The 11,851-nt window shown below is 42.1% G+C and overlaps 1 protein-coding gene across 1 annotated transcript; it reads left to right on the top strand.

Moving 5' to 3' along the window:
- Positions 1 to 2,089: 2,089 nt before the first annotated feature.
- LOC147894032 (uncharacterized) lies at positions 2,090 to 5,164 on the top strand. Its single transcript, XM_087386646.1, has one exon. It carries the CDS (start codon positions 2,472 to 2,474, stop codon positions 4,497 to 4,499), a length of 2,028 nt encoding a protein of 675 aa, XP_087242772.1. The 5' UTR covers positions 2,090 to 2,471; the 3' UTR covers positions 4,500 to 5,164.
- Positions 5,165 to 11,851: the final 6,687 nt, after the last annotated feature.

Below are 11,851 nucleotides of genomic sequence, written 5' to 3'. Positions count from 1 at the left end.
TGATGTTTCAACTGGTAGCTCTCATGTTGATGGAGAGTCAAGTGGATCTGAAATGAGCCTTGATGAGGAACTTGGGATTCCTTCTATTGTTACACCTGGTGCAAGAAAAAGTAGGCATGCCTTAAAGACTCCTGCAAGTGATCTAGTTGTACACAAGTCCACACATGTTAAGTATCCAATTGACAGGCTAAGATATGATGGGTATACTGCACATCATTATGCTTATATGGTCAAGGTTCTAGAGGAACCAGAGCCCACATGCTTTAAGGATGTAGTAGGGCATAAAAATTGGGAAGCAACTATGGATGAAGAGATCGTTGCCTTGGATGCAAACCACACTTGGGATTTGATGCTTTTGCCTCATGATAAGAAGGCTATTGGCTGCAAGTGGGTTTATAAAGTAAAGCACAATGTTGATGGGTATGTGAGCAAGTACAAGGCAGTGATAGTCATGTAAATCAAGCTACCTACTATGCGCTTGTACATAGAGATATCCTCAAGAAGCTCACATGTCTCTACACTGAGCTTCACATTCTGCTCCAATGGAATAGAAATAGGCTTACAACCTGTCATCCCATATTTGGATAGCATGTCCAAACCATATTACCTCTACAATAGCCATATCCCACTTGGGGATCTAATAACCTCAATGCCTAAGAAGTATCGCAGCTCTCCCAAATCCTTCATCTCAAATTTCTGCTTCAAAAGCAACTTCACTTCATTAATGTCTGCATCACTATCACCTGTAATAATCAAGTCATCAACATAGATGACTACAAGCACAATCCCCCTGTTTGTCTTTTTCACATAAAGTGAAAAATCTGCATTGGAAATGTGAAATCCAATAGTGACAAGATATTGCCCTATCTTGTCTAACCATGCCTTGAGCACCTGTTTTAAGCCATACAAGGCTTTGCGCAACTTGCATACAAAATCAGGGTGTGCATCATCCTCGTAACCTTCTGGCTGCATCATATACACCTCTTCTTGAAAATCACCATGCAAGAAAGTATTCTTCACATCCATCTAATGCAAAGACCAGTTTTTTGCAGCAGCCATAGCAATTATTGCTCTCACGGGTTCCATCCTTGCAACCGAGTTGAAGGTTTCCTCATAATCAATTCCATATGTCTGTGCAAAACCCTTGGCAACCAATCTTTGGCTTTTTATGTCACTCTACTTTTTATAGCAGGTCTTTTCTTTGTGTCTAGGTTTTCCACAATAATAGCACATTAAGGGGCATTTGAGCATAAAAAGGACCCTTTTCTAATGATAGTAATTAGCAAAGGACCAATAGGAAGAGAGGGTTGTGCACATCTTGTCTCTTTCAATATAGGAAGAAGGGTGGTTTTGACAAAAAAGAAACCATGGTATAGAGGAATAAGGGAGCAAGAAGGCTGGTTTGAATACAAAAAAAATGTGAGAGAGGAGCTATATTTATTGAAAAAATCAGCAAGAGTATCCTATACTTGCCAAGTGTCCAAGGGAAGGGGAGAGTGCATTTATGGGGAAGGGGTGCAAAAAGGTGCATGGGGAAGTGCATTTATGCGGAAGGGGTGCAAAAAGGTGTAATGTGTAGCGTAGGTAGTCCAAAATATATTCGTCATCGTTGTCCACACACATATCTAAATATTGAGATACAATGAAATCTTCCTTGAAATGTTGATAAATAAACTTTGAAATTTCATTTCTTAAAATTAAAGACATTCTACGATCCCACTCTCAGACCCATGAAATCTTCCTTGAAATGTTGATAAATAAACTTTGAAGTTTCATTTCTTAAAATTAAAGACATTTTACGATCCCACTCTCTAACCCATCGTAGACGGGTCATGTTACTTGTCCAAATTGAATGCCAAATTGAATGCCGTGTGAAGCACGGGTTGATGGGAGAGATCCGTGGCTTCTTGGGCTTTGGCTTTGCCATGGGTCGCCACACACTAGTCTTATTTAATATCTATCTACTAACGACATGACTGGCAACATGTGCTAGGAGGGCCAAAAAGCAAGGGCCGTGGGAGTGGGACGGCGTTACTACTATGGAGTTCTACGACCGCCTGCACGACTCCCTCCGCCGCCGTTCCTTCCATACCCCCCGCCCTCGCCCTCGCCCCCCCTCCCTCAACGCCGCCCAGTGTCGATCCCTCGCCCTCCTCTCCTCCGCCGAGCTCGACCACATCTTCAGCATCTCCGCCGCCACCTGCCCCTCAGATCCATCCCTCCCCTCGCCCTTCTACCATTACTGGAATTCCCTCCCCGGCTTGCCCCCCCCTCCTAATAAGTGGTGGTCTGTCGCCAAAAACACTCCCTTCACTTCTGTCCCCCCCCCCTCCTGGAATTACCTCTCCAACACCCTTCAAGAACTCCGTTGCACACCCCTTTGTATTGAAGAGCTCTTCAGAGTCATCACAGCTGCCGAGGATTTCCTCCACCGATGCCAAAGCCCCGACTGGTGGAACGTGGCTCTCACAATGGGTTCTACAACCGAGGCGTGGGATGTTCACGTCCACGATCTTCTGTGGTGCATCACCGGATTGGATCTGGCATTGCTAAGCATCCGTGGGGCAACTTTGGACTCTGTGGGTCGATTCAGCCGCCTGAGAATCGCCCAGTGCTATGCGAAACTCGGAAGGCTATCGTCAGAACTCGTCAGAAGTGAAGTATGCGACAGTGAGGGTCTCGTTTCCAGCTTACAACAGATGAAGCAGAAGTACGACGAGATGATTTTCATCAGAAAGAAAATCATGAATCTTGAAGAAAAGCTTATACAGGAAACAATTTGTTTCCTATCACAAAAACTGATGCCTTCGTCGAACAACGAGGTAAGGAACATGAGGATTCCTCCACAGAGTATGCAAATACGCAGCGAGGACTTGAGTTTTACCTCTTCCCCTCGCTTGATTGGTCGAGGAAGTTTCGGTTCTGTGTACGAGGCACATTGGTTGGGGAGGAAAGTCGCAGCCAAGCAATTTGCTTACGATACTACTGGCAAGCTGTTGTTTGAACATGAGGCGGCAGTACTTGCTGAATTGCAATGTACTCCCTTCGTTGTTCACATGTTCGGATGGTGTGTGGACTCTCAAAACAACGCGTGCTATCTGATCTTGGAGCTTGCCAACAACAATCTTAAACATTTCGTGGCTGACAGGAGCAGGCTTAACAAGCCCCTTCGGCTCCCAGTGCTGGTGGACTTGATGCTCCAAATCTCCAGAGGTATGGAATATTTGCATTCCAGAAAGATAATGCACCGAGATCTGAAACCAGCCAACGTTTTAGTGGAGCCCATAAGCTCCTGCAGAGAGTTAATGGAGGAGGGTTATGCACGAGTGAAGCTATGCGACTTTGGGCTTGCCAGACTGAAGCTTGAGACGTGGAACTCCATGACGTGGCAAGCGGGCACCATGTGCTACATGGCACCAGAAGTTTGGGCTCCTGCCTTCTGGAATACGTTTCCAACTGAAGGTGAAGCCGAGAGGGCAAGATATTCCTTTGAGTCTGACGTCTATAGCTTTGCCATGACCTTTGCATACACTCTTACAGGAAAGCAACCCTTTGCAGACATCAAGTCAGGGAGTATGTTGCTTGAGATGCTTAACAAAGGTGTCAGGCCAGAATTGCCTGCAAGTTGTCCCAGATTTTTGAAGGAGTTCATTCAGAGATGCTGGTCCAACAATCCATCCTGTCGCCCTTCTTTTTCTGACATTTCCATGGCACTAAGGCATTTCAAGCTGCAACTTATGAGATCAAGATTCCCTGAACAACCCTCAGCATGCTTGTCAGATGAGGAATTTTTCCTTTCCACTCCTACACTTTCCTATCAAGAGCTTTATGATGCAACAGATGGCTTTACTAGAAGAGTGCAAAACATCACCCTGGATTCTATATGCCATGGTGTCCTCTCTGATGGCACGGTTGTGCTGGTTCACCACAAACGAAGTCTAGTTGGCTCTAAAGAAGTTTGGGCCGAGGTATCTCAAATGTTCAGCCTCAGGCATTCCAATGTTGCATGTCTGCGAGCTGTTTGCATTCATCGTTCGCAATGCTGGTTTGTATACAAGCACACTTGTGCCGGAGGTTTACTAGACTTGTGGTTAGACAATGCACACCCTGATCAATCCCTCAAACCATTGGATGAGGAGGCCTGCTACAGGGTTGCTGTAGGGGTGGCATGCGGTCTTCAATATCTTCATGACCAGGACGTTCCTTGTGCTGTCACATCTAAAAATATATTGCTAGATGAACGTTTCGAGGCTCAAATATTGATGAATTCTTCAGTATGTGAAGAGATGGTTGATCGTCTGCCCTACCGTCACTGCCTTGATGTGGTCCACTTTGGAAATTTGATTGGGCAACTTCTATTGCACCTACACAGTAATGGCCTTGACTTGGAGAACACACTTCAATTCCCTTATGCTTCTATGCTGAAGGAAGTGGAATGTTTCTGCCTTGGTAACAGAGAGCTGACAATGGATGAAGTTGTACAGATGTTAATTGGCTAAAATAGATTGCTCGGCAGTGAAGAGGAAGGTCCACTTTGGAAATTTGATTGGGCAACTTCTATTGCACCTACACGGTAATGGCCTTGACTTGGAGAACACACGTCAATCCCCTTACGTTTCTATGCTGAAGGAATTCTGCCTTGGTAACAGAGAGCTGACAATGGATGAAGTTGTACAGATGTTAATTGGCTAAAATAGATTGCTTGGCAGTGAAGAGGAAGGTCCACTTTGGAAATTTGATTGGGTAACTTCTATTGCACCTACACGGTAATGGTCTTGACTTGGAGAACACACTTTTATTCCCTTATGCTTCTATGCTGAAGAAAGTGGAATGTTTCTGCCTTGGTAACAGAGAGCTCACAATGGATGAAGTTGTACAGATATTAATTGGCTAAAATAGATCGCTCTGCAGTGAAGAGGAAGGCCTTGATTCCAAAGAAGAGTACGATTATTTTGAAGAGAGTGCTCATGACATGTACCTCAAGTCAATTAGGTTCCAAGATAGATTAGCTTGGACTCATAAAGAGAATCTTGAGATAGTGCAAAGTGCTTGATTGATATTACTTCAAATGAACCTCCTTTTTATAGGTGAGGGTACTTACATCCATATGCTTGCTCACATGTGGGATATCTCCTCCATGCCATGTGGTAGCTCTACCTCAGTTTTTTCAAAAAAATCTCCCCTATTTCTTTTCCTTAGTTAATCCCCTTTTAATCCCCCTCCCCCTCTCTCTTTTTTCTTTGTTCTCTTCTTTTCCTATTTTCTTTTAAGTTAATGACTATTTCTTAAATCAACTACTTTAATTCGTCTTACATTGAACTAGTTTTAATTAAAAAGCATGTACCTTAGCTTATGGGTTAATTACTAAGAGAATATCATGGTTACATCTTATTTTGTACCTCTTTTCTATTCCCTTTCACATGCTCAGATCAAACTGACTAATAATGATCAGAGGAAATTACACAAATGGCAGATTAGAGCAAGAATGAAGCCCCTCATGGATAAGGGCTGCTCATCAAAAGCCTTCTTCCAGGGCCCGCATGCTACCCGAAAGAAAAACTCATATCTAAGGGTAAGGAAGCTAGATGGCTCTTGGATGCGCTCTTTCTCTGATCTCCAAGATGAATGCCAAAATTATTTCCAGAAATTGTTCTCTACTCCTGGTTCCCCATCAAATCAAAGGACTGATGCAATGACTGAATTTCTTCAATATGTTTCTGAGATAGTGGAAATGGATGAAGCTCTTACATTGGAGAGACCTTTTACTGACACAGAACTTGATAATGCATTGTCCCACCTCAGCAAACACAAGTCCCCTGGCTGGGATGGCCTTACGGTGGAATTTTATATTTCTTTTTGGGATGATTTGAAAGATGTCCTCTTGCAAATGATCAATGTTGCCTGGCAAGAAAATCAGTTGCCGCACCCTTGGAAGCATGGCATAGTCAAACTTGTGCCCAAAAAAGATCTGTGTGACCATATGTCAGATTGGAGGCCTATTACTTTGATGCCTGTAGTTTACAAACTCATTGCCAAAATGATTGTGTATAGGCTTCATGGGATACTGAATGCGGGCCTTTATCCTCATCAATATGGGTTTGTGCCGCGAAGACAAATCCATGATAATATCTCCAATGCATTGACTGCAATTGAATATGCTAAGTACTCTCATCAATTTGTGCTCATATTGCAGGTAGATATTGCTAAGGCATTTGACACTGTTCAATGGGATTTTATCTCTCAAATCATGACAAAGCTAGGCTTTGGTCCCAAGATATATGCCATTGCGACCCATCCTCTCTTAATGTATCTTGATCATCTTACAAACACAGGACAGATGACTGGTCTTAAAATCCCTAGGGTTGCATCTTTTTTGGCACAAGCATATGCTGATGATTCCTTCTTTATGCCACAGAATTCTCCCCGGGAAGTTCACATGCTTATGACCACACTATCATTGTATGGACTGGCAGCGGGATTGCATGATGTCAATTTTGATAAATCTACCTTGCTTCCCCTCAAACAATGTGACTGGCATTCTATTCTCTGGCCAGGTCAGGTGGTGTATTCCAAAGATGTAGTCAGGCATTTGGGATATCCTATAGGATGGCATATCACCAGGAAGCAGCAGTTAAAATGGATCTTCCAAAGACTTCAACATAAATTGGAATATTGGAAAATTTCTACTTGGCCACTTCATGTCAGGCTCAGAATAATACAGTCTATTGTAATGTCCTATGTCCAGTTCTTTTTGGCTTTGCTGCATTGGTCTTCCAGAGATATTTCAACCTTTATGTCTCAAGCTATGGAGCTGTTATGGAGGACAAAAACTGCTGTGAAAGCATTGAGATTGATGAAGATGGAAATGGTGTGCTCGCCTAGGATGCATGGTGGACTTAATGTCCTCAATATAAGATATCATGTACTTGCAAGGAAGGCGACTATGCTCCATACTTTTTTTCATCAACAACAGCCATGGACTTGTATGATAGCATCCATGTGTGTCAACATGAGGACATTTGCTTATGGTCATTGGACTACTGATCATTAGGAGGTTGTCATTGGGAGATTTGTAGGAAAGATACCTGGTTGTCCTTTCTCTACTGCTCTGATACTTGACTGGAAACAAGTACTTTCTAAGGTCAAATGGGCTCCCAATAATTGCTCAGGGACAAACTCAATGAGGAAAGAAAGTATTAATTGGAGTGCCATCTTTGACATTCCACTTGCCTTACAGGAACCTGTTCGGGCATACAATCTCATGAAATTGGGAATTAGATACATGAATGATGTGGTAGATGATCACGGCTCTGTCTTATCTTTTCCTCAGGCCACTGCTTCCTATGCATTGGGAATGCATCATAGGTTGATATGGAAGAAAATTGCTGATTTGTTACATCCTTTTCTACCTGTTCCTCCGATGGCTGACACAGACAGGCTTATGGATTGGCAATTGCAACCCTCTACTACTGTATGCTCTCATCCTGTTCCTCTACCTGCCTTGACCTCCATCAAAGCCTACAAGCTTCTTCAGCCTGCCCCATGGATTCAGCAATATGCTAATACTCTGTGGCATATCAGGAAGCCCCTCTCATGGTGGCGGAAGAATCTCCGGATATTATGGAAGTATAAAATGCCTTTGAAACAAAGACTTTTTCTTTGGAGATGCATGATAGGCACATTGTCAGTGGGAATAACACTTGCCAAATGTCGCATTGCACCATCCACATGTTTACGATGTCAGGCTCCTTCAGAGACTATCCCTCATTTGCTTTGGCACTGCCCGTGTTCTAGGAACCTCCTCGGGAGAATTTCAGATCACCTTCGGCTCCATTTCCCCAGTCACAGATTTGGGAAACATTTTTTGTTATTTGGCAGATTTATGAGGTCTCTATCTCTATCCTCACTATTTTTCTCATGGGTGAGATATTGGGCTCTTTCGACAATTTGGAGTGAACATAATTTGGCATACTTGGGTCGGTAGATTCACAAGTCATATGAATCTTTCCGAGCCTCATTGCGGCAATCCTTATATGATGCCTGCCATGAGGGGGATATACATGCTTCTTGCATAGAGCTTTTCTTTTTATGTTTCTGATCTTTGGGATACTCTCCATTTTGGAGACTTCCCATCTTGTAAATTTATGAGAATATAAATATACTGCACTGGATTTTACTAAAAAAAAGTGTGTGTGTATGTATATATATATATATATATATATATATATATATATACATACATACATACATACATACATACATACACACACACACACACACACATACATACATACATACCTACATACATATATATATATATTCACATACATGTATGTGCCTCTTGCCTTCTAAAGAAGCTTCCCCCCAAACCCAAAAAAAAAAAAAAACATTATTTTGAAAATCCACATATACACATACACATGCACACACGACACACACGTTCACTTATGCATGTGCATACATAGGCATGGGGCATACACACATACACTCACACATGCACAAGCATACACATACACATGCACATGCATACACAACATACACATAGATAGTGGGTGCACAAACATACCCATACACAAACATGCAAGCATGTGTGGAAACACACACACACACACACAGAGTTACATGTACACATACACGCATAGACATGCATACACATACACATGCATGTGTGTGTGTCTGCGCATGACACATACACAACATACACATAGAGAGGTGGTGCACAAACATACACAAACATACAACTGTGTGTGGAAACACACACGTGCACGCGTGCACATATACACATACACATGCACACATAACACACACATTCACATATGCATGTGCATACAGAGGCATGGGGCATACACACATACACTCAAACAGTGCAAGCACACACATACACATGCACATGCATACACAACATACACATAGATAGGGGGTGCACAAACATACCCATACACAAACACGCAAGCGTGTGTGGAAACACACACACACACACACAGAGTTACATGTACACATACACGCAAAGACATGCATACACATACACATGCATGTGTGTGTGTCTGCGCATGACACATACACAACATACACATAGAGAGGTGGTGCACAAACATACACAAACATACAACTGTGTGTGGAAACACACACGTGCACGCGTGTACATATACACATACACATGCACACATAACACACACATTCACATATGCATGTGCATACATAGGCATGGGGCATACACACATACACTCACACAGCGCAAGCACACACATACACATGCACATGCATACACAACATACACATAGATAGGGGGTGCACAAACATACCCATATACAAACACACAAGCGTGTGTGGAAACACACACACACACACACACACACACACACACAGAGTTACATGTACACATACATGCATAGACATGCATACACATACACACACACACACACACTCATAAACAAAAATGCAAGTGCGACAGCCACATACCCGCACAAGATCAAATACATATGTAAACATCGACACAAATAAACACACACATGATGCATTAATGTAGGGGTCGAAGGCTAGGAAAGCAGAGGAGGAAAGTACTCAAGAAAAGTCATGGAGCTCGCACTCCCATTGAAGAACCTGTAAGCAACCTGCGATTTCTTGCCTGCACTAATCTTCTAGCAAATTAAATGGCCGCAGGAAAAAAGGGGAGAGACAAGTGCAAAGCAAGTAGCTAGGGCACGCTGATCTCTAAGTCAGGACAACTACACAGGGTGTGGATCATGTGTTCAATTTAGCAAGCCAACATGGGAGGGATACGATTCATCCAATCTAATCATTTAGTACAATCAACTTTTCGGATGTTCACTTGGAGATTTTGGATAGCAACGGTCTTGAAATTTGCTAGATGCTTGCCAAAGAAGATGTGCACAGTATTTCTACATGAGGATAGCCCTCTAGACAAACGTAGAAATAGACAAGGTACATGATCTCTCTCTCTCTCTCTCTCTCTCTCTCTCTCTCTCTCTCTCTCTCTCTCTCTCTGTGTCTTTTTATCTCACGCATCAATCTCTTTTTTTCTTAAGCATCAATCTAGATTATAGTGAACCGATTGCTTTGCATATTCTTTTCCTGATGGCATTCTCCTCTACCCATCTCTCTTATTCATGACATCATTCTCATGCATCAAGAGCACAAGGGGTGGCCCAACATGCATTGCTGCAATGGTTTCCAAATACCAATGGTGTTGCTCATAGTGCATGAGAGCACTTCGAGGGTTTTTGTTCTTCCAATGGCGAGATTTCATGGCTTCCACAAGTATGAAGGTTTGACAATCCTTGAAGAAGATAACACTCTTCATCTCGGTAATTAGCATGATCAGTCATTTTCATTTTGTTTGATTCAAAAACTTTAATGCCAAGCAAAATGGCTTATTACTATTTCAAGTACATGTGGGCTAATCATATTTGTGTCATAAACATGATGCATGTATTGACAACGTGGAGTTGGATTGGAGGGAAAATAAGGTTGTTGTAACTTGGTTTTTGGATCGGAGAAAGGGAGGTGAGAAACATGTGAAAGAGTGCAAAATTGTAGCGAGAAGGCTACAGATCATCATATAGAGATAATTATGACCCTTATATGAGTGAGCACATGATGCAAACACAAGGGTTTAGTAACACTTCCTCCTATCACAAGCATGGATACAATTAGCTCTGATAAACCCAAGAATTACATTTGTCATATTCATCAACATCTATACTATTCTAGACTCTTTGCATAAAAACACCCCATATTGCGTTTATGGACAAAACATGCTATGTGTGCTATCATTTGGTAAAAAACACGATTTGGAACAGTTTCCTTGAAAAAACTAGAACATTGCATTTTTGAGCAAATGATTGTGCAAGAGTCTATGGAATGCATAAAGCTTGCATAAAGAAAGACTAGTTTACAAAAAGTATGCAATTGCCCTTATTGCACAATCTTGTTGGGTTGACAAGGAAGTAAGGATTGATGATGATCCTTTGTTAGAGCTCGAGGACAAATTCAATCCTTCAGAAGAATTATCCATTTATTTTGAGCAAGCCAAAATGTATGAAGAGGTGGATGAGACCATCTTCCAGGAAACCCAAGCACAAATGGACCTCACAGCAAGCTTGGATATCAGTCAGAGCTCCAAGGGGAAGGAGGAGATGGGTATCTCCTTGTTTAATGATTATATACTTGAGAAAGATGAGAATATTGAGGTAAGGCACCTACCTTTCTTGAATTTGGAGTTTAGATATGTAATTTAATGGTCTGTTTTAACTCTAAGTGTGTTTCACGTATGGAAATTGTTCATTGAAGATGACACATTCCTCTTGAGGGTAGCTAGAAGTAGAACTCCTGGGCTTGGTAAACTATCAAGCTTTTGTCATTATACTAAAGACCTATCTGCTACTGCAAAGATATTGATTTTTAGCAAATTACTTAGCAACGATGGAGTTGCTATTACTTATTTCTTCAAGTGTTTATCAAAAGTTTTGGGTGGTCATCCTATATCGTGGCAAACAGATAAGATCATTTTGATAGAGAAGTGGTGTGCTTTAATTATTTTTTGCTGTTATGTTGAAAAGCAAGGCTCAAGAGCTGGTTACTTTTTGACATATACTGCCTAGGCACTAGCTTGTGGTGTAAACAATCCCCTCTCCTTGGAAAGTTATGGAAAGCATAAGCTCATAAGGAATCAAGAGCCTTCTTTGGTGGCCCTTCCCGACAAAATAGATGAAGAGCAAACTGCGACAATAATAACTCTTGCACAAGATGGGAAGAGTTCAGTTGCTGCTCAGCTCAATAAAAAAGGTCTCTAATCAAAGTCACAAGAAGGGTTCCAAGCAAAGTTGGCAAA

This window comes from Dipteris shenzhenensis, chromosome 15, assembly GCF_047967505.1.
Source record: "Dipteris shenzhenensis isolate YYH24624 ecotype China chromosome 15, Dip_SZ_1.0, whole genome shotgun sequence".
NCBI classification, from domain to species: Eukaryota; Viridiplantae; Streptophyta; class Polypodiopsida; order Gleicheniales; family Dipteridaceae; genus Dipteris; species Dipteris shenzhenensis.
This window is presented reverse-complemented; position numbering and strand designations above follow the sequence as displayed.